Raw genomic sequence first — 21,120 nt, forward strand, 5'->3', positions numbered from 1 at the left:
TAGGAGATGATACTCGCAGATTCCTTCAGAGCATATAGCGGCTTTTCCGTCCGCGACTGACGTAGCGCTTCCGAATGATCTCATCCTCTTTTCATAGTTGCCATATTTGTGCCTCCGTCATGGTGGCCCAGTTCCCTACGTAACACGCACAAAAATAGGCCGGTAGCTACGGAGAAGACCCGGAGAAGATACGGAGTTGGGCCACCGCAATTGACTGTTTCTGGTCCCGCATAGCAATCGCGTTGGAAATTCGCGCGCCATCATTTGTCCTCCGAGTTTGGCCGACTTGTCATGGGAATTCGTGTTGTTCCGCTCCGCCGGGGACATCCCGAGGTGGCCTGAGGCAAAGGGAAAATAGCCTCAACAGGTACCGACAGGAACCCATGTTTACTTGGCTTATTGCACGCACCTGCACACATATAGATTGAATCATTCTAAACCACGTACTTGACAGCTCTACACTATACCTGACTGACAAGTTCCACAGTAAAGGAACCTTTGCCCTGCCATCAATGTAGCACAGCGTAGATTCAGCCATACTATAATCACGTGATCTCTATATCCTCCGCGGCACCAGGAAAAAAATACCCGCGCCGCAACACCAAACAGGCCCAGGCACTCCCAGCGGCCAATTCAGCTTTCATCTGTGGTGCACCTCACTAGTCAACTTCCACCTACTTTGACTTATATACACAATGCCGCCTGTCACAATCCCCCAATTTCTCCTCCCCCGGGGCGCTCCCTCCCCGCTCAGCCTCCGCGCCTTGAACCGACGAACCACCTACCGCATCACCAGCAGCACCACCCAGCGATGCGCCTCCTCTACGCCCGATGACAGCAAACCCCGCGTGCTCTCCAAGCCCGACAAGTTCCGTCCTCCGTCTCACCCCGCGCGCCGGGTCGTCCAAACTCGCAATGGGAAGGTTGTCAACAGCGGCCCGATCAACTACCCGGGGCCGAAGCTCAGCGAGAAGGAGAAGGAGGAGCAGAAGCACAGGCAGTACCCGAATATGTTCCCGCCTGAGGGAACAGTCATGCACAAGTTCTTGACGAATCGGTGGATTCATATATGGATTGCGATGGTGAGATATCCCTCCATCCTTGCTTTGTGTTCGATTGCAAGATAATATATGATTGGGTTGGGTTTGCTAACGATATATGTGATATGTGTAGGGTGTACTGACCTCCCTGGCTACTTTCACATTCACTACGAACTTCAAGCACTCGTCGCCTTTCGCTCATCTGCTGCCGCCTTGGTCGGCGCTGCTGTCACATCCGATTGATACGGTTCGGCAGGCTATTTCGGTGTTCCGGATGCATGTGCAGCACAATTCGATCGAGACGAGAGAGAAGCGTCGCAGACGGGTGGATGATGCTGAGAAGAGACGGCAGTATCGGGTTGCTCATGGGTTGGAGGAGCCTAATGAGAAGGATCTTGCTGGTGCTGATGGGAAGGAGGTGGCTGTGGATGACCAATCTCCTGTGGCGAAGGAGCAGCAGGGTGAGGATGATAAGAATGTGTATGTTGATTGGGAGGGTAACAAGAGGCCTGTTAAGAAATGGTTGGGGATTTGGTAAGAGCGTCACTCGGAGAGACTTGCTGGAAAAGGCATTACGTTCAGACCGTTACCGTTGTGCATTGTATATTAGCCTTTGATTCTCATCTCATGTATTTCTGCCCTGTATAGATTCAGTCAAGGGCTTTACCATAGCAATGTTTATTGGTTTGCTATTTTTCTGCATTCGTCTGATACGATTTCTATCCAGCTGCGCATCTTCCAGCAAGTGCCTGGAATGTTCCCAACTAGAAAGCTGCAGTCAATAAAGAATACTGAAAATTCAGAGTATGGTGTCACTGTTAGCCCCGGTCTCCATGATAACTTGAGCTTGCACAGCTTTCCAGATAATGCAGGCACATGAAGCTTTACATTGGGTCCAGTGGGGCTTTACTGTGTCGATTCACATATACCATGCAACAAAGTCATGGTTCTTGAGATGTGCCTGCTGTATTTGATGCACTACCAAAGCATCAGCAAGTCTTCCTAGAAAACACTTACACAAACCCCCAAGGATGTAGGTCTACAAATGTCGCGTTCGTTATCTGCTCCACTGATGCTTCAGAGCCAAGCGCTGCGGAGTCAACATGCAAGGCCTCACAGCGCTTGTCAATCTCCTTCCTGAAGAGATAGTAGTCATAGACTACTCCTTTTCTACTAATGTGAACAGTGCTCCACAGATGATTATTCTTCACTCAATCAATGTAGACATCCTCTCAATGATCTATAGATATATCGTCTAATGCATGTGATAAGCTTCTCCACACGCCGTGGTTCACCAGATGCGGGGAAACCGAGCGACTGACCAGCAGAAACGAACCTAACCATCAAGATATTTACATGATCAACCATCAATCGCCTGGTTAATTGTGATTCTAGTGGAGAAGTTCTTATCCCCAATCCGAATCCTCCCCACTGCAGGCAGTCGGCTATACCACGCGATCCTACATTCCCTGGTCCGATCCGGATGACGTCGACCACTTCCAGCATCCGCGATCGATCGATCCAGAGGATCAAATAAATACATCGCAACTCCACACTCAACCCTCCAGATCCTCCTTATTCTCTCATCCAAGCTGGAGAACTAAACCAAACATGCCCTGGTCCGCCGCGCTCCCTCAGGCGATGTTCGCCCACCCCCTAGTATCCGTCGTGACGCCCATCGCGACGGGTTCTCTAGTCGGGTACCATACCAACCGTGAGCTTCCCCTACCTATGTCTACCACTCAATTCCACCTCTTTGAGTTCAAATATTAACTAAAACCAGGCAAAGGTCGCACCAAACAAGTCTACCATTCTCTCAAAAAACCCCCTCTCTACCCCCCAACCTGGGCCTTCCCGGTCGTCTGGACCGTCCTCTACGGCATGATGGGCTTCGCAATCCACCACGCAACAGTATCAGGAACCATAGCCACCGCATACCCACCTTCCTCATCATCATCTATTGTCCAAGACTGGGCCGTCAAGTCTCAGACCCTATACATTTCCCAGCTGGCGTTGAATCACCTCTGGATGCCGCTGTTCTTCATGTTCCGGAAGCCGGCGTGGGCGTTGGCGGATCTGCTGCTTCTGAGCGGGAATGTGGCGACGTTGATGCATATCTGGTGGAAGCATGACCGGGTGGCGTTCTGGTTGATGACGCCGTATGCGGCTTGGTTGGGGGTTGCGACGTATTTGAATGCTGGGGTGGGGTACTTGAATAAGTGGGTAATTGGGGATGGAAGGAAAGAGGAGTGATTTTGTTTGTTGGTCTACTATATGTATGCGTGTATACATGGATTATCTGGCGTCGATCAAATTTGATTTGAATATGTAAGATATCTGTTGATTTGGGGAAATAGGACTATTGATTCATACTCAATCTGATTGAATTACGGGAATGTTCTCAGCTTCTTGCAGGTAGCGAAAAGGTCATTGATAGCGCAGACGGAGTACCAGTTCTTTGTGTCTGTCTGCATACAATCTGCGATATAGTAATAGTAATATGGCCGTGGGCTATGAAAACAGCAATGCCATATCTGTCTCGATCTCTCACGGAGTGCACAAAAGCATAATCCCAGTCAATTATGTAAGGTTCCTTCTATAAGCACTCGGTACGGTTTTAGAGTGCTTGACAGTATATTAATCCATTAGTAATTATTGTATTGCTGTTTAGAAGTAGTAGTGTATCATGGTCCGATCTCCAGATGTAGGGGAGGGATGAGGGGGTATCCATACATTTCCCACAGCAATTACCATTTCCCAGCTGCGGATCAACTCAACCAAATTCCATTCCTTCAATTTGGAAAACACATCCCTACTCAGCAATAAATACTACCCATCAAATTCAACCAGCACCACACAACATCTTAAATCCTGAACATCCTTATCACCACCTGACCCCATCCACCACGTGACCGATAACAAAGCTACCTGCCGGTTTCCCCTCACCACACCCCCATCCATCACTCAAATCAACAAACAACCATCATCTCCCCATCTTCCTCCCAATTTCACTACAACCACATGCACCAAACCCAAATGACCAACACCCAACCATGAAAATGGTCCCACTCCCATGGCGACGGCAGAAAACCATGACGACCTTGAATTCTACCCGGCGTATTGCTTCAAGGCGTCCCCCACCCACTTCACCTGGGTGAAGATGGCCGCGGTGGATGTGCTAAGATTGAGAAGACGGCCGGAGTTTCCAGGTAGATCTCCCCCAACTCTTTCATCTCCCATTGAAATTGGAATTCAGAGCACATATGATAATTTATTTTCGTTTCTCCACATATGCATCCAATCCTACTTCTCTATCATCCAAGACATACATACATACGTACATCCTAACCTCCGAATTTAAAACAAAAATATAGATCCAAAACTCTACTTCTACAAAAACCATCCCATCCAATACATCTCCCTACTGGGACTAATAACTTCCCGAACGGAATTCCCCACCGTTACGATCCTCACCCTTGACGATAGCAGCGGTGTAACGCTCGACGTGGTCGTTCAGAAAGCTACCCCCAACCCCACTCCCTCATCTACTTTACCTACTTCCTTTACTCCCACGCAGCATATCTCCCCCACGACCTCCCTTCCCCTCGACATAAGCCCCTACGCACCAGGCACCTTCGCGCACCTCAAGGGCACCATCAGCACATTCCGCGGCGTGAACCAGCTCCAACTCGAGCGGGTATTTCCGGTCCGGGACACGAACGCCGAGATGCGGTTTCTGGATCAGCGGTCGCGGTTTTTGGTGGAGGTGTTGGATGTGCCGTGGCGGTTGGGGAGGGAGGAGGTGGAGAGGTTGAGAAGGGAATTGGACATGGATGAGGAGGAGGAGGAGAGGGTTAGACGGAAGAGACGGAGACGGGAGGAGAGGGATCGGAGGAGGATGGGGAAGATGCGAGAGAGAGAGGAGAGGGGGAGGGAGAGGGAGGCGGAGGTTTGTAGGGTTGAAGGGGGGAGGGTTAGGAGAATTATCGAGGGGAAGAGGGTGGAGGGGGTAGGTTCTGGTGGAGCTGGGGGTATATAATGTTCAATCCCGAAAGTGGTATTAGTGATATTATACATTTCATAAAAGAAGAGGAAGGGAGGACAAGGAGTCAAAGTTCAGATACTGAAGGGAAGTTCGTGGTACACTTTCAGAATGGAATAAAGTCATGAGTGGCTAAACATAAGGCAAAAAGGAGTGCAGCCAAGCAGACTAATAATGAACGCTATCATAAGTCATAACTTCATAGACGGATATCTCTTTTCATACAAAAAACGCGCCAAAACGATAATTTTCAAGGGTCAAACACGGTCAGTATACCAATATCACCTATACCCATACGGTTTATAGTCGTAGCCGGTGGCAGCGCGATAGTAATCCTCGTCGCCGCCCCAGCTGCTGCGCTTGCTCTTTTCTCGCTCGCTGTCCCGGGTCCGCAGGGCATCGTATAGTCTCCTATCGCCATGGTCAGGGCTGAGATTGTGGTATTTGCGAGTGTCGTCGATGTCTCCTGGGAGGGCAGATGTGGTTGGGGGGTAATAGTAGTCATTATCAGACAACCCTCCATATCGTGAGCCACTACCATGGCCTAAGAGGTCACTCTCGGAGTGTCTGTAGTCGCCGCCTGGATGAGCACCCCGTGACGGACTTCGAGATCGTCCGAACGTGGTCGTGGGACGCTGTGAACTCCCGGTGTGGAGGTACGTCTCCGACATTCGGGGTCCGATATCGATTGGACCATCTTTGGAGCCAGACCCTGCGGACATAGAGTTGGCATGACGATGGCTGGGTGCTCTCTCTTCGTACACTTTACCACCTCCAGGCTGCGCAGTGTAGGGCTTCCTTTCGCGTTCAATAGGCCGTGATGGGACCTCTTTGTCCTCGTCATCGACAATGGCAGAAGATGATGTGCTATGATAGGGCTGACGCTCACGCTCTCCCATCGAGGGGGTCGAGTCAACAGAGCTCACTGACGCCTTGTGAGCAGATTTCTTGTGACGCTGTGCGGCAACCTTTTTCAACTCGTCCTCGGTGATGGGCGGCAAGTCGACGTTGCAAAATTCCATGATTTTCTGGTCGATCTCTTCTCTCAATGAGAGATCTGGCGCATCAGGAAACAAGCGCCTTGAGAACTCCTTGGGTAGTCTTTCGCTCCTCTTGTCGGGGTTGTTGATGGGCATGTTCAACAGTGCTTTTTGGAAGCGCTCGTACTCTTTCTCAGGATGGGCCTGGATCATTAAAGTTGCCCATCGGGCAAAGCCACGGGTAGTCAGACCCGGGATGTCAGGTCTCTCATGAAGTTTATGTTGCACGAGATGATGTTCCACTTCAAGCCTTCGCAACAATCTCGAGATCTGAGATGTACGGTCGTCGAAGATGTCTTGTTATAGGTCAGCAAGGTCCGTGTCATGCAGCACAGCGGTTCATTGGGACTAACCTTCCCAGGGATACGGATCAGACGGCACACTTGTATCTGCATAGAACTGTTTCATCTTCTCAGGAACGACGACCAGAGTGTTCTCTGGCGGGTAATTCTCGATCTACCAGACGAACTCGTTAGCGTCCAGAACTCACCGGTTGCGGACTGCACTTACCAGGTGGACTGCGATGCCGCGCAATAGCATGCTAAGCTTTTCTGTTGGCTTTCCGTCCTCGAAGAACTTGCCCCATACTTTATCCAACGTTGTCATTTCTGTCACCGTAGCTTCCCTTGATGGCGGCTTTGGTCGGGATTCCATACTCTGGTGTTGATCGCTGACCTGGCTTTGGCTTGTCGGCGATCCGCGTCTTTCACCCGGCTGCCCCACGGATGGTCTGGGGAATGGATGAGGGCTGCTGGGATGTACAGGCGGTACAGGTGCTTGGTAGTCCGGGTTACCCGGGGGTATCTTAGGCGGTGGTGGAGGGGTATTCTGCGGCCTAGGTGAATGAGACGGTTCACCATACATGGCGGCTGTAGCCGGATGAGACCATTGCGGCGGTGGCGGTGGTGACGGCTGTTGATCACTTTGCAAGTTGTCCAACCCCGTCGCTTTCAGCTGTTGTATCACCGTCGCAGTTATCTGAGAAACAACCTCTGGAGACAGATAGGCCGGAGAGTCAGCCTGACGAAAGGCCGAATTCACAGCCTCGTTGATCCTCCCGGGGGCTGGTGGTTGCTGCGGTTGCTGCGGTTGCTGCTGCCATGGAGCTGGCTCGTAAGGCGGTTTCGAATAGTAACCCGTCGGGGAAGAGGAGGTAGGAGGAACTTGAGGCTGAGGCATGTTCACCTGCTCCGGCCCATATTGTGCAGGGTACGGAGGGGTGTAAGATGATGCGCCATTTTCGTTTGGATTGGCATGGTTCATGCTTCCAAACTGCGAGTAAGAAGGACTGTTGGGGAAGCTATTGTAAGCCATCGCTGGGGCGTACGACGCCGGGTCAGAGGTGTTTGCCCTGCGTAATCACGAGCGCAGAGTAATCACCAGAGCAGTCTTATGAATGAGGTATCGAGCTGATGGGGATAAAAGGCTACAAAGAGGGCCAAGGGCCAAAAATATTGAAGCAAACGGAAGCAGAGGTGCGACAATCGTGTGGCAACGGGTCGACTGGTCTTCACGGAGATAGAGGGAAAGCAGTAGAAAATAAAAAGACGGGGCAGGAAGAGGGGCGACGGATGGTGAAACCAACGGGATACACTGAGTGTGTAGCGAAGTGGGCTGGGCAGAGAAAAGCAGAGGAGTGACAGCTGAAGTGGGTCGTCGCGTGTCTGATGCAGAAAGGAACAGAAGATCGAAAGACAAAGAAAAGAGCAGATGACAAGTAGAGAAAAATAAAAAGGTAAGTTCACAGAGTTGTCTACACTGGAAAGAAAAGACTGGATGGCCGCCTACGTCATGGCAGGCGGACTGCGGGGATCTTATTTTGGAGATGCAATCATTCTCTCTGCCTTCGCTTCTTCTCCCTCTGCCACCCCTTAATGACCTTCAGTTTCCATCATCATTATCCTTCACCAATGGCAATCGAAGAGTTCGCTTTATGAAATTTCCATCGATGGCTATTTGACAACTTTGCGAAGCTCTCTACAGTCATTCACAATGCTTTCCTAACCCGCTATATAAAGACACCACTACTATAGACCAGCGGGCCGACAGTCTATGGTTCCTGGGCGGGAACGAACCACCTAGAAACCAAGATCACTTCATCCATGGTTGATTGAGGGTGGAACCATCCATATTCTTAGATTGCCCCTACAAAGGAACCTGACAACTATAGTAACAGCAATGGGACCATGATTGAGAATACAGCCACTATAGCGCCTCCCCCTAGCTGTGATCGCTCATCGTTTCCGGCTGCTACAGTACATTTGTCATACCAACTCAGAAAAAGCAAGGTTGATTAGATGAATAGAAGAGTTAAGACAGTAACCCGAAATCGGGGACAGAAGAAATTCACATGGGTTTTCACAGCTTTTCCGGTCATCTCATTAGTCCCGATATCTTCAGACTCAGTACGATCCCTGCTACATCTGACCTTCTGCCCGGGTATACCAAGCTTGCTCACAGAAAGACGTCCAAATCGTTCACTTCGTCCTCATCGTCAGAAGGGATGTTCGCGCCGCTGGAATCAGGAATGGCCATGCTCGGCAGTTCGTGCTTTTCATAGCGCGCGCCCTGCGTAGAATCAATCGTCATCAACATTGGTTCTTCGCAAATATGCAAAATCGGTGGCACTTACCGGGACTTTGGCGAAGTTTCTTTCCCTCTTCGGCGTTGATCTGGCGGGACCGGCTTCACTTCGAAGGGCTTTGTTCTTAACTCCCCAGACAGACCATTCGCTCTGGTAGGACTGCGTGGCCTCTGCGCGGTGGGTGAGTACATGCGGGTTTCCCTGAGGATCGTAGCCGGTGAAGACCTTCTCCTTGCCCTTGTTATTGGTGCTGCTATTCTCGTCGGTGTGTCTAGGCTCCAAAAAGACACCACCGCCAATGGACAAATCGTCATCGTCATCCAGATCGTCACTGCAAACAGATCCCTCATGAGCACCGCTCAGTTGGAGACGCTTCAAAGAAGTAGCCAAAGAGCTACTGCCTGCCTGGCTCTTCGAGCTTGTCAGTACGTCGCAACTAAACTATATTGATATAGTAGTAGAGATCATGGGGATTCCCAACAGTAACAGAGCTAGCAGTAGTATCATCGCCTCCGGTGATCTGCTTAATTTCATCCATCAAGGGTTCAGTTTCCGTATGTTTCTGGACACAGTTCATGCAACGCTGCCCTGAAAATTAGCCCAGCTGAAATCCACCGCGATTAAATTGAGTAAGCATACCGCAGAATCACGCTCGTGCCGCTGGTTCTTCGCGAACTCTTCAATCGATTTGACGCGGTCACACTGTGTGCATTTCAATTCAGTATTTCCTGGACCGGTGCACTGTCTGCATCTAGCACGTCCGCTGGTAGCAGCCGAAGCTCCCTCAGCCACTACCGCATGGCGTAGAATGTCCAGTTGTCTGTTAGAGAAAGTGCCGATGTACCGAAACTTCTTGCATGTTCCGCATTTGATTCTAAGATCACGTAAGATGTAGAACAAAGTAATATTGACATGTTGAAGAGTGAAGTAGTAGACACACCTATCCGGGAAAACAACCTTGTCAAGCCTATAGTATAGTCAGCGAGACCGATCTGCAGCGTATCCAGCAGAAAACTGACCGGTTTCTGACTGTCTGGCTATAGCCACCGGCAAAGGCGTTTGGGACCACAGTGGCCCGTCTGGATGGGCCCATGGTGAGAGCTATCCGGGGGGAACGACTAATCAGGAGGACGATGAAGTTGCCTCAGACCAGCTAGATACAAGCCACGATGTCGAAGACGCGAGGTGAAACGAAGGAGAAACAGAGGAAACACTTTCCAGGCGACTTTATAGGCTCTCAGAACAATCTATCACTGGCATTCCTGCCCAGGCAACGTAAGCTCCAGTGAACAGTGTTAGTGAGACGGTGAATGCAGATGGAGGAAACCGCCTGCGAAGATATTCGAAGAGCATCTAGGCGCCAGCCACCTGTTAGTGACGCGAGACACTTGGTGAAGAAGAAGTTAATAGTCGAGGTTTGTAGACAACATCCTGAAGCCTGAGTGGTAAGTTCCGTCCGAAGAGGAAGTCAATACCTGGTCAGACTACACGGGAGGCTGATTGTATTGTTGAGTACGGAAAACGCCATGTTTCTCTCATTTTGCGCTGTAACTGTCATTTATCCAAGTTGGGCTGGTCAGAAACACACATCTGCCCCTCAGAGTTTGATTCTCATGACTGTGTCATACAGATAGATAGACGGTGGTCAGAGATGAGATGTCTTGCAACTGGTTTGCTGACAGTGCCAAACGCATGTCTCGGCGCTTTTGTGAGCTCGTTTGCATCGCTGGTGGCTTGTTTCTCATCAACCCGGTAGGCAGATATTGTTACTCTCCTGGCTACCTCACTACCTGACTTTAGCTGAAAGTGTCATTGAGTCACGAATCACTACGAAGTATGTTAACTAATGTGAAAATGAAGCTGGGCACAATGACGTAGCATGCACTGACTGCACAGACAATCTCAAAGATGAGGGGAAGAAAAATATGAACACTTAAATGAAGTGAACTGAAAAGTCAGTCATTTTCGCTGGTATACTTGCCTACCCCGCCTTTTCATAGGTTGGCTGGGATGCATCATATCTGAAGCGAGATTACATCCTGACCGGACTTTCTACACAGTACTCCGATATCCTAGTAGGATCCCCATCGATCTACACAGACTTCCGCACACCGCGTCGGAGAAATATAAAAAAGGAGCAAAAAAGAGGGAAAAGGGTAGATCTAGCATGCGGGAATGCAGACACCCTGAGACTACTGCAAGTCCAGCCGGCTAATCCAGCAATCATGTTTTCGTCAGGGTCAAGACAAGCCTGATTCACATCACGATTGGCTAGTCACGATGAAATTGTCTTTGCTGGGATGGGACTGATCAACAGGAGGGTCTGTACACAGTCGAGTAGACACAGCGCACCCACTGAAAGGTGGCACCCATGTAGGTAAGAGCAGAAACTGGGCAGAGGCATCCATATGGAGAACGCACCTCCTGATGCAAGCACATCCTGTACCTGCTTAAGCTCGTCGAAGGTACTTTTGATCACCCACGCAGAGATTCATGGACTGGGGCAATTGAGAATTAATAATGTGGAATCCTTAGTGGCGTTCCAGAAGGTCTTTAGTCGGCTTTGCCTGCAGGGAATTCTTTGTTGATCCTCCATGGCGCTCCGTAGTCCGTCGACGATAGAGAGCCACCCTCAATATTATTACCCATAGTTATTCCGTTCCAACGGTTGACTCAAGCGGCCAAGCCGACGGGGGTTCCGCTTGAGACGATGAGCTTCTCTGCCTAGAGAAGGTAATTGCGAGATTTCCGTCTCCTGATCTCCTTCTTCGTCGATTCCACGAACGTCCTTCATCCTTCTGGAACGCTCGTGGAATGAGCCGGCTTCGAAAGCTACTGGCATAGTAGCATGGCTAAGAGATCCCTAAGGAGCGGCGGAGCTGCTAGCGAGATAGGTCAACTGGGCCGCGAGACACCTACAAAGTAGGAGATCCATTTGTTGGTTACGGATCCGTTTGGGGACTCCATCGTAATCCTCACCATCTCGCCGGACGCAACGACTACTGGCTGACTAGAGAATTAGATCCATAGCCGGGTCTGTCGGGTAGCGGGGACGGGCCTCACGCCGAGTGGGGATCCGCATTCCCCGACTGCCCCGGCGCAATCAGCAGGTCCACGGTATCCGCATGCGAACTGGCTAATATCCACTCATTTGAATGAAGCTGCTCCACTGTTGGTTCTTCCCAATTACCCTTGGCTGGTAACTCAGACGGCCGGCGGTCGACTAAGCCCGTTGGTTCCATAAAAACCACGTCTTCCGAGCTCTGATCTATCCGTTTTGGGGGTGGAGGCCCATCAGCCAGTCGTCTAGGACTCCGGTACCAGTCACCCACCCTTCCCTTTCTGCGCTGGTGCCCGAAACTTTCCAAGAAATTGCAATCATTGGCTTTCCCCCCCTTCTCAAATCCCACGCAAACTTTTTCTGCCTTTGTGGTTGTTGTTGTTGTCACTTTGTACTAATGTCGCGTAGGTTTCTCTCTATTGGAAGAACAGCCGCGATTGTTGTGGTTGAACCATGATTATGTAAATAAAACAGCCCAAATGGCATGATGCCACCCAAGGAAACATCAAAACAAAAGAAGAGGTAAATAAACAATAATACGCGTAGCCTAGGTAGCGGTAGGAGAGACACTCCGTGGCAAGAAGAGCAAAGACCATCAATGGGGGAGGGAGCAGATGTCATGCCGACAAGATTACGAGTCGTATTTTCTCGAGTGGTTGGTTGGTTGGCCCACCAGCATCGCACAGTCCTCATCAACTGTGTACTCAAACCCCTCAATGTTTTCTTCTTTTCCCCCCAGAACACGCATCCCTTCCCCTCCTCTCATCATTCAATTCATGAATGGAAAAGAAGAAATGTGAAGAACACTAAAGAAGAGGGGAGGGAGGATACTACGATGGACCTCAAAAAGACGGTGACTGACTGTCTCCATTCTTCGCCGTTCCCACCGAGTGGTTTATTGAAGCCTGTCACCGGTCAAGTGACACAAGCGGTGACCAATCCATCTCTAGACCCCTTTTTTGGCATCTGTATGGCCTGTCATCAAAACCGGATCTTAACGAGTGTACGGAGTAAACATAGGTCGTAGGTGCGGTGTAGCTGATCATACGCGTCTCGGCTCCAGACATGACCAACTTCAAGACATGGCTTCTCCGTCCATGACCCATCACCCGCCACCGTGACAGGAATGGAATCCCCCAATCTTCCTATCAAGCAGGACACCCTACTCCGTGCATAACAGTACTACTGTGTATGGAAAAAGATCACGCCCATGGAGCCACTATCTATGCTGCTTTGAGTATGTAGTGGTTTGGAGCAATACCAATTCAGAGTTTGGCGATTAAGCCCGCCTACTAATGCCCTCTGTGAGGGTTGATGATCCCCCCCCCGTCATCAAAGTATCCAGCGATGACATCTTATCATAAGATCGGCTATGATCACCCCACATTGCAAGGGTAGAACGGAAAAGCCTGGTAAATGAGTCTATATGCGGCTTCCTAGTCTCAAGAATTGGTGCATCCAGTGGCGAACTCAACTCTTTGCATGCAAAAGAGAAGGGGAAAAAAAGAAATATGGAAAATGGTAACTGTGGTAACAACTGTCCTACACAAGCAATGGGTATGTTGCGTACTTAATGTGCCCCGTACTTTCCACAGGGCACCGTCTGTGTCCTGGATCTGATCTCGCAGATGCACAGGCTTAGCTACAGCTGATCAACTTCGCTTGATGTATGAAGTCTATACATCCAGAAGGATCCAGCATCGGCCATACCTGTGCATACTGTATGCATCAGGTAAGTAAGCACCTGTGTGAGCATCGCCCTCTATCCATATGGGGTAGTCCCCCAGTAAATATAGCGTTCTAAGCACAATGCAAATCTTCGGGGGCTCGACTGGCTTGGATAGTTGAAGCGTCTACTTGATTCAGCGCACGGAGTATGCGGTCCATAGTACTCCGAAGACATATCCATACTGACCCGATATTTCGAGACAAATCTCAGCTCCAGAAATGTGGAAACGCGTAACCTTCAGAAACATAGTACTCAGAAGCGTCTCATATATGTTGATTGCCATGGAGCTGTGCTACAAGTTATTTTCTTTAGAGCACCAGGAATATTGTCTTGAACCTTGTAGACGTCAAGCACGGGTTGCGGAGACCTTGGTGGATGATTGGAACAAGACATCCTGCCTTTCGTCGACCATGGTAGTACGGCATCTTACTCCTGTTCCTTCTTTCCCCGAGTAACAGTACTTTTCTCACACTACGAAAATTTTTCTCTCCTTTTTTGCTTTTCTTTCTTCATTGCCCTGTCAACCTCTCTGTCAGCTGAAGCACCAATAGTATTGATGAAACAGCGACGTTTTCCCTTCGGCCATCTCCCGCTGTTGATGAACATACCAACTTTCGACCGAGCAATCCTTTCCGTTTCAACCCTCGGAAAAGTGTTACACATGTAGATTACCCAGGAAAGTCCGGACCAGCATACCCGGAGGGGCAGACATGCAAGCCACATCTCTATCGATGTAGTACCGGCAGATGGATAAACAGTTTCCAGGCTCGATTTGAAGATCAGTTGTTGCAGCCTGTGGGTATATAACTTAGTTACTGTAAGTGTTGCCATGCTGGCGGTCAGCCACCTAAGCATAAAGAGGGGGAGGGGGCAGGCAGGCGACGGATGTACGGGGAATGGATACATGTCCAGCCACTGTTGGCTGGATCCATTGTTCAAGACAACAGATGAACTATCAATAAAAATGGATCCAGATAACAACGTGCATGAACTGTAAAACTGCTCACAGGCTGTACGTATCTTCTTTTTCTTGTTCTGTGGATCCCCGGCTGACCTCTCTCTATCTAATTCGGAAGTCAGCAACTCAGAGCTACTTACTTACTAGTTGACTAACCCGCCCTAGAACAGGCATTAGTTATGCTTCCTCGGCTGGTAAGCTATTTTACGCTCATATATTATCGGCAAGGATAGCTCGCGCTGTAACTTAACTCAAATCTGGGTTTTGTTGCAGCTCTTTATTATTTTCTTCCACACACTCTCTGGGGTGCTGTAGATGAGGTAATGCGGGTATCACATGCGACCCCTGAATGATGGATTATACGAGGCGAAGTGCCGTACAACCGTCACAGTTTGGGGCGTAGGGAGCACTACCTGTCACATTTGCTGGAGAGTCTAGAGTGTCATGATTATCCGAGACCCTGAGTGGGATGGCCGAGCAAGTCGCATCACTCTGGGAAAGGTTGCAACCCAGGTTGAAGCAAGAGAGACGCGGCCCAACCCCTGGCCAACCTTGCTAGCGCCCGTCTAACGATTACTAGAGGCGGAGACCAAGTGGAGTCGATTAAGGCTGGACCTCGCCAGAATCCAGAGTCTTCAAAGCGACGTGTGATGATGACTGGTCGCATGAAGTACCTAAGGCTCCTCCCAGGCCGTTTTTCATTTCGATCTCTTTGAAAGTCTGCTCATTGCCCTCCTCCAAAAGTCTCCAAGACGGGATGTTTGGACAGTCTAAACTGTTTTCTACACCTCATCTTAGACCGAACTTTGTTAGATCCTTTCAACTCGCGATGAATCTCATTTGCCCCGGCGTGAGCTCAAACGACAACAGTTGCGCCACATAATTTCGATATAGTTAAGAATGACAACTCTCGACAGGATCGGGGGTGTGTCCCGATTCAGATGTAATGTAAAGATATGACACAACTGGTCTGTCGAGTAGTCTCCGTTGGAACGGGACACTATGAATCACTATCATCACCTAGTCAACACAAGCAAAGTACCTCGGAAGATACATCTAGACAGAGACGATTGGTTGGAAACACTACTGCTGTTCTGATCGAAAATGCTATGTCTAATACTGAAAGATAGGATAACTCGCTTCGTGGGCAACTAAGCTGCCCTATGCAAAGGATTTCAATTGCTTAAGGGAAGCCAGCAATCACACAGCAGCTCAAAAGCCTTCAAAGTCATTCGTTGGAAATCCTGGGGCTTTCCGTTAAGAAATGTCGGTAATAGGAAGACAGTAATTTACGGCATTCTTCGTGGACCGGGGACTCTCCAAAACAAACAAACCGTAAACGCCGAAAACTACCTGAGGGGAAGGAAAAAAGTAATCACCTTTTTTTTTTTCGTCTCTTTCCTTCTTTGACTTGGGGTATTTCGATAGAACGACGGATCTATTCCTTTCTCCTCCTCTTCCCCCCCAGAGGTGTAGACTTCAGAACTGGGTGTTTCCTCATCACTACTTACGGTATGGACTCCGCAAGCATGTTCCTAAACCATCGTTGTCCCAAGATTTCTCCATTCTAGCTGCGGGGATAGTGTTGTTGTGCATTTCCATGTTTTCGTCTTGACCTTTTCGGCAATGTACCATGAACCAAGAACCGCCAGGTGCCGCCTTCGAGGGTTCCTTTTCCCCCTTGGGCCGCCCGTGTATGGTAAGTTGGGAAACTCCCTGAACCTCCTTTTCGGATTCCTTGGGTGAAAAGGGTGGGTCTCCGTTCCTCGACCATTCCTCTCTCAGTGACCCAAGTGGAGGTAAAGTCCGCTAAACGCAGCATGGTATGGCGTTGACCACATTATTCATGGGTATTATTATTAGTAGTAGCTAAGTAATAATACGAATTCAGTCGGTATGAATGACTCTTGTTCCAGAGGACGATTACGGAGTCCGATTTCGCGCGGATACCTTAGCGGCCGGGCTAATACGGAGACTGGAACGAATGGCCAGAGAGGGTTAATATTACTAGGCGCTTGGTAGCTTGGGTTTAGTAGAAAAGTAGTTAGAGTAAGTGACTGGTGACTGGGTAGTACAGACTCAACTTGAGGTCCTGTTTGAATAGGTAATCTTGCCTCTCTAGGCTTGCTTCTCCGGCTTTTCTTTCGCGTCGCCTACTCTCTCGCTGGACCACTCGCGTCACCGTTCGGCCCTCATATTAACACCTCAATTGTTGCCTTCTTTTCTGCCACTCCTCCTACTTGCCCCCTCCCCCCCTCCCCCTTGGTCGTTTCCCCCCAACCTCGAATGGAGAACGACAACAACAGAGCTCTGCATGATCATCACATTCTCTCTGTCGTGCATCTGCCGTCAATTCCCAAGGGAAAAAACAATTCGACCCTTTGGTCCATGTCATCCATCCACTGGCCGTCCCTCCGGTTCAGAACCTTTTTAACCCCTCAATAAAAAAACCCACCTGCATCATTTTTATCCTTTGGAAGCATAATTATTATTTTTATAATTTATATTATTTTATTTCGGATCTGCACCATCGCCTTTTTCACCAAACCCGCTTCGTCGTCGACCGCCTCTTCAGTCCCCACGGCCCGGACCCAACTTCTCCTCTTCGTCTTGGAGCTGGTAAAGGCTAAAGCTGTCACCGCGTCAGGGGCTTGTCTAGTTATTCCCTTTTCTCTCTTTCCCTCTTCCCTCCCACCACCAAAACCCCCCTCCCCTCTCTGTCCAAGGCGGCCTCCGATCATCCTTTCGTTTAGCTTGTGTCCACCCATCCGGATCCGCTCCTATCACTACAGTGATCACGTCCAATCCTCTGGGTCTTCCATCTGGTTTCCAGATCTTCCCACTCCTCCACCTTCGCTTCTTCCCTGAGAACTACATGACTACCCCTTTCCCCTCTTCTCTGGGTCCCAATTTTGTCCCGAATCTCTTCTGCACCTAATCCTTATCGCATCCTGCACCTTACCCATACCTACCCATGGGAAAGTACCACAACACTCCCCGTGGATATCACATTGCCTGACTGCGGATGATGCGCACCTGATCCTATCTATCGACATTCCCGACACTCAACTGGAAGAGCCGTGTACTTCCTCTACACATTCCTTACCTCCTAATTTAGGCCCCTCGTCGCCGCACAAGATTCTCTTGGATTTTCTGCTGGCAGAGAAGAGAAGGGAGAGAGAGACACAATGACAGTCTGCTACGACCACCACTCCTTATCACGGGGCGCTGCACCCACTTCAGTCGCCAGCCTCGAAGACAGGTTCGAGGTCCTCAAGGAAGTGGGTGATGGCAGCTTTGGTAGCGTGGCAGTCGCACGTGTGCGGACTGCTGGCTCCAATGTTGCACGGAGGGGGACGATGGTATGCTATCTCAAGGCCTCTTTACTCTTTTCCGCTGGGTTGCTGATTCCTGTTCCTAGGTTGCCATCAAGACGATGAAAAAGACCTTCGAGTCATTGGCCCCATGCCTCGAACTCCGTGAAGTCATCTTCCTGCGATCCCTGCCACCCCATCCCCACCTTGTCCCAGCCCTCGATATCTTCCTCGACCCGCTCTCACGCAAACTACACATCTGCATGGAGTATATGGATGGCAACCTTTACCAATTAATGAAAGCCCGGGATCATAAGCCGTTCGATGGCAAGCATGTCAAGAGCATCCTTTACCAGATCTTGGGTGGTCTCGACCATATCCATGCCCATCACTTCTTCCATCGCGACATCAAACCTGAAAACATCCTCGTCTCGACATCCGCCCCTAATGACTCTGCTTTCAGCCGTTACTCTAACCTCGTTACCCCTCCTTCTACTCCCCCGACATATACTGTGAAGATCGCCGACTTTGGTCTCGCAAGAGAGACTCATTCCAAGCTCCCATACACGACATATGTCTCTACCAGATGGTATCGGGCGCCTGAAGTTCTCCTGCGTGCAGGAGAGTACTCAGCACCCGTGGACATGTGGGCTGTCGGGGCTATGGCGGTCGAGATTGCTACCCTGAAGCCATTGTTCCCCGGTGGAAACGAAGTCGACCAGGTCTGGCGCGTTTGTGAGATTATGGGAAGCCCTGGTAACTGGTACAGTAAGTCGGGGAATAAGCTCGGAGGAGGTGAGTGGAGAGAGGGCTCGCGTCTTGCCCAGAAGCTGGGATTTACGTTTCCGAAGGTAAGATTACCCTGCGCTACCCGCGGTACGAGGCGATTACTAATGAAACGTAGATGGCGCCCCATTCCATGGAAAGCATCCTTCAGGCGCCCCAGTGGCCCGCTGCTCTTAGCCAGTTTGTCACGTGGTGTTTGATGTGGGATCCTAAGAATAGACCGACTTCGACACAGGCTCTCAACCACGAGTACTTCGCTGATGCCATTGACCCATTGAGGCCCAAGTCTTCTACAGCTCGCCTTCTGGGCCGGAAGCAATCGGACAAGAGCTTCAAGTCCGCCAATCGTGATGCAAGTGAATCTTCGACCTTGTCATACAAGTCCTCGTGGTTCCGGAGGTCTCTGATCGGCAGGTCGGAAAGCCCGGTGCCACCTGTGGAGAGTGAGAATTCCTCCAAGCAATCGGTGGCATATTCGGACCTTCAGGTTGGGAAGAGCAAGCCGGCGGCCAGTAAGCGTGCCACTTGGGCGAATGGGGCTCCAATGCCTATCCTGCCCTCGATTAGGCCAGTCTCTCCTCTCTCTAATGCGGTCACAGCGCAAGCCAATTCGTCTCTCGCGCATTCTGGCGACAGTGCCAACGCCAGCAAGGCGAGCAAGAAGATTGGCAGACAGCTTTCTGTCAACTCGCACGGTAATCACTACGCCGAAATCCACCGCCAAGAAGCGGAGCGAGCGCTCAATGGCGGGGGAAACGTGTATTCCGCAGTGACCCCCAAGGAGAGCTTCTTTTCGCACCTCCGCAAGCGCGCTCGCAGACTATCCGGTCGCAACCAGGCCAACTCTGGTACCGACGATGTTGAGGCCAACGCCGGCTGCATGCCTTGGTCGAATCGGTCCTCTCTGGCTCTGGACTCCGTCAACAACGTTAGCGAGTCCAAGCAGAATTCTGATCTCTCGGAGCTGGACAAAGCGCTCCAGACTGTGAAGTATTCGCTTGACTCGGCCGCCCTTGGCAATGTTCCGGTGCAAATCACCTCCCCTATTGAGAGCACCAAGCGCCAATCTATGCCGCAGGGCTCGATTCGCTCAATGGGAGAAAGCCCTGTGTCGACCAGTGGCACGGGAGGGCCAATCTCCAGCCGGACTAGGCGCGCAATGCAGATGTCAAACAACCCAATCCACCGCTATGAGACTCCCGAAGAAGAGGACGAGCTGTTGGATGAAGTCTTGCATTCGGCGAGCAAGGCTGCTAGGCGTCTGGCACAGACCGAAGTATCATCGGAAGTTTCGTCGAACTACAGCCGCCCGGCCGTGGGTAACGACAGCTCTCGCCCCCTGCCTAGTCCTTATCCTACCCCCTCCCCGTCCGCCAAGTGCGATGGCGTCTGCTTCGGTCACTCAGACGCTACGCCGTGCAGACGCCTGCCCCTTGCGGAGGAGAAGACGGACGCAAACACCAGTCGCCAATGGCCAACCCCACCATATGAAGATGGTGACTGGGCGAAGCCAGCTCCGGCCAAGTTCCTGACAGGCTCAGCAACTTACCGTTAGCTTCTCCGTGCTGGAGAAGGCACAACTCTTTTCATTTCTTCATCATCTTTCTCAGATCTTGTTCATATTTAATCAAAAGAACAAAAACGTGGTGGTCACGCGCGGAATCGGCGAATTAACCGAGCAAAGGCGTATGGGATTTGGTGTCTACTCTGTTTCTTTTATCCACGGAGGGTTGGCAGCTTATTCATCTTTTTTTCATTTTGTTTTTTTTCCTCCCATTTCATTGTGTCTTTGTTCTTATGTATCCTGCGCTTTGATTTGTACCCATGTTTGTATAGGCCATGGTTCAGCCCGGGTTTCTTTCATTTGTCTGGTTCTGTTTTCATACCCCAAAGGCCCTTTTATAGATACCGTCGGCCTCGCACCTTGTTTTCGGTATACCACTTGCATATATGTCTTTCGTTCCTTGATATCCTAACATCACCTGCACATTGCTCATCTGTTTGCACTGATACCAATCGCGCGAGTCGCAATGTCTGCTACCATTCCTTCGATATATATACATTACACCTGCATACTCAGCTCCCCGCATACGCCCTGACCCCTGCAGTCGACCATTTCCTTTTGTCAAACTCCCTTCACCCCTCTGTATATTTCCCGGGCATTGATCCTTCCTCATCATTCTTTCTCTACCCCCCTCATTCCTTTCTGTCTCGATGCGCGGATGGGAAGCGATGCCACAAGCTTCCTCCACAAGAACAAAAGAACTTCCATTCATCTATTGTACAATTTTACCACTTTTTGGGAAGGAGCACTGGTGGCTGGTTCTGGGCTTGAACAATCTTGTAATATAGGACTTACCCGACGGGATACCCGTCTGTTTATATCTACTGTTAATGGAACAGACCACTGTCTGTCAAAATACTTTATCACTCGAATCTCAAATTTTCCTGGAGTTAGCAAGCAAGTAAACCTGTAATATTATGATGCTCTCGAAAGCGCTCTGCTGGTATGCAACTGGTGTACTTCGTACTCCCGGTAGTAATCACGGAACAACCATTTCCCGCC

General features: G+C 50.2%; 10 protein-coding genes across 10 annotated transcripts; 5 read left to right on the top strand and 5 right to left on the bottom strand.

Annotated features, from left to right (window-relative positions):
• The first annotated feature begins 579 nt into the window (after positions 1 to 579).
• On the top strand, positions 580 to 1,805 carry BDQ94DRAFT_145690 (uncharacterized protein). The gene is made up of 2 exons (XM_026766690.1): positions 580 to 1,082; positions 1,174 to 1,805. The coding sequence occupies exons 1-2, from the start codon at positions 696 to 698 to the stop codon at positions 1,576 to 1,578; spliced, it is 792 nt and encodes a 263-aa protein (XP_026625261.1). The 5' UTR covers positions 580 to 695; the 3' UTR covers positions 1,579 to 1,805.
• An 812-nt stretch (positions 1,806 to 2,617) lies between these two features.
• BDQ94DRAFT_145693 (TspO/MBR family protein) lies at positions 2,618 to 3,856 on the top strand. Its single transcript, XM_026766691.1, has 3 exons — positions 2,618 to 2,754; positions 2,824 to 3,665; positions 3,774 to 3,856. The coding sequence occupies exons 1-2, from the start codon at positions 2,652 to 2,654 to the stop codon at positions 3,291 to 3,293; spliced, it is 573 nt and encodes a 190-aa protein (XP_026625262.1). The 5' UTR covers positions 2,618 to 2,651; the 3' UTR covers positions 3,294 to 3,665; positions 3,774 to 3,856.
• Positions 3,857 to 4,113: 257 nt separating this feature from the next.
• Positions 4,114 to 5,079, top strand: BDQ94DRAFT_171488 (OB-fold domain-containing protein; the record flags this gene model as incomplete). Its single annotated transcript, XM_026771788.1, has 2 exons — positions 4,114 to 4,249; positions 4,415 to 5,079. The coding sequence occupies 2 exons, from the start codon at positions 4,114 to 4,116 to the stop codon at positions 5,077 to 5,079; spliced, it is 801 nt and encodes a 266-aa protein (XP_026625263.1).
• A 284-nt stretch (positions 5,080 to 5,363) lies between these two features.
• On the bottom strand, positions 5,364 to 7,436 carry BDQ94DRAFT_160219 (uncharacterized protein; the record flags this gene model as incomplete). The annotated part of the gene is made up of 3 exons (XM_026769187.1): positions 5,364 to 6,418; positions 6,476 to 6,578; positions 6,633 to 7,436. The coding sequence occupies 3 exons, from the start codon at positions 7,434 to 7,436 to the stop codon at positions 5,364 to 5,366; spliced, it is 1,962 nt and encodes a 653-aa protein (XP_026625264.1).
• Positions 7,437 to 8,576: 1,140 nt separating this feature from the next.
• BDQ94DRAFT_171490 (uncharacterized protein) lies at positions 8,577 to 9,799 on the bottom strand (the record flags this gene model as incomplete). Its single annotated transcript, XM_026771789.1, has 5 exons — positions 8,577 to 8,690; positions 8,755 to 9,117; positions 9,188 to 9,289; positions 9,346 to 9,673; positions 9,726 to 9,799. The coding sequence occupies 5 exons, from the start codon at positions 9,797 to 9,799 to the stop codon at positions 8,577 to 8,579; spliced, it is 981 nt and encodes a 326-aa protein (XP_026625265.1).
• Positions 9,800 to 10,839: 1,040 nt separating this feature from the next.
• On the bottom strand, positions 10,840 to 11,674 carry BDQ94DRAFT_145698 (uncharacterized protein). The gene has a single exon (XM_026766692.1). It carries the CDS (start codon positions 11,546 to 11,548, stop codon positions 11,348 to 11,350), a length of 201 nt encoding a protein of 66 aa, XP_026625266.1. The 5' UTR covers positions 11,549 to 11,674; the 3' UTR covers positions 10,840 to 11,347.
• A 338-nt stretch (positions 11,675 to 12,012) lies between these two features.
• Positions 12,013 to 13,398, top strand: BDQ94DRAFT_145699 (uncharacterized protein). The gene has a single exon (XM_026766693.1). The coding sequence runs from the start codon at positions 12,366 to 12,368 to the stop codon at positions 12,792 to 12,794; it is 429 nt and encodes a 142-aa protein (XP_026625267.1). The 5' UTR covers positions 12,013 to 12,365; the 3' UTR covers positions 12,795 to 13,398.
• Positions 13,399 to 13,970: 572 nt separating this feature from the next.
• BDQ94DRAFT_145700 (uncharacterized protein) lies at positions 13,971 to 14,344 on the bottom strand. The gene is made up of 2 exons (XM_026766694.1): positions 14,105 to 14,344; positions 13,971 to 14,013 (listed from the first exon to the last, which is right to left on the bottom strand). The coding sequence occupies exons 1-2, from the start codon at positions 14,325 to 14,327 to the stop codon at positions 14,006 to 14,008; spliced, it is 231 nt and encodes a 76-aa protein (XP_026625268.1). The 5' UTR covers positions 14,328 to 14,344; the 3' UTR covers positions 13,971 to 14,005.
• Positions 14,345 to 17,482: 3,138 nt separating this feature from the next.
• Positions 17,483 to 20,272, top strand: BDQ94DRAFT_51267 (serine/threonine-protein kinase). Its single transcript, XM_026775943.1, has 3 exons — positions 17,483 to 17,816; positions 17,876 to 18,619; positions 18,673 to 20,272. The coding sequence occupies exons 1-3, from the start codon at positions 17,643 to 17,645 to the stop codon at positions 20,107 to 20,109; spliced, it is 2,355 nt and encodes a 784-aa protein (XP_026625269.1). The 5' UTR covers positions 17,483 to 17,642; the 3' UTR covers positions 20,110 to 20,272.
• On the bottom strand, positions 20,273 to 20,984 carry BDQ94DRAFT_51268 (uncharacterized protein). Its single transcript, XM_026775944.1, has one exon. It carries the CDS (start codon positions 20,828 to 20,830, stop codon positions 20,435 to 20,437), a length of 396 nt encoding a protein of 131 aa, XP_026625270.1. The 5' UTR covers positions 20,831 to 20,984; the 3' UTR covers positions 20,273 to 20,434.
• Between the last annotated feature and the right edge of the window lie 136 nt (positions 20,985 to 21,120).

This window comes from Aspergillus welwitschiae (assembly GCF_003344945.1).
Source record: "Aspergillus welwitschiae strain CBS 139.54b unplaced genomic scaffold BDQ94scaffold_20, whole genome shotgun sequence".
Taxonomy (NCBI): domain Eukaryota; kingdom Fungi; phylum Ascomycota; class Eurotiomycetes; order Eurotiales; family Aspergillaceae; genus Aspergillus; species Aspergillus welwitschiae.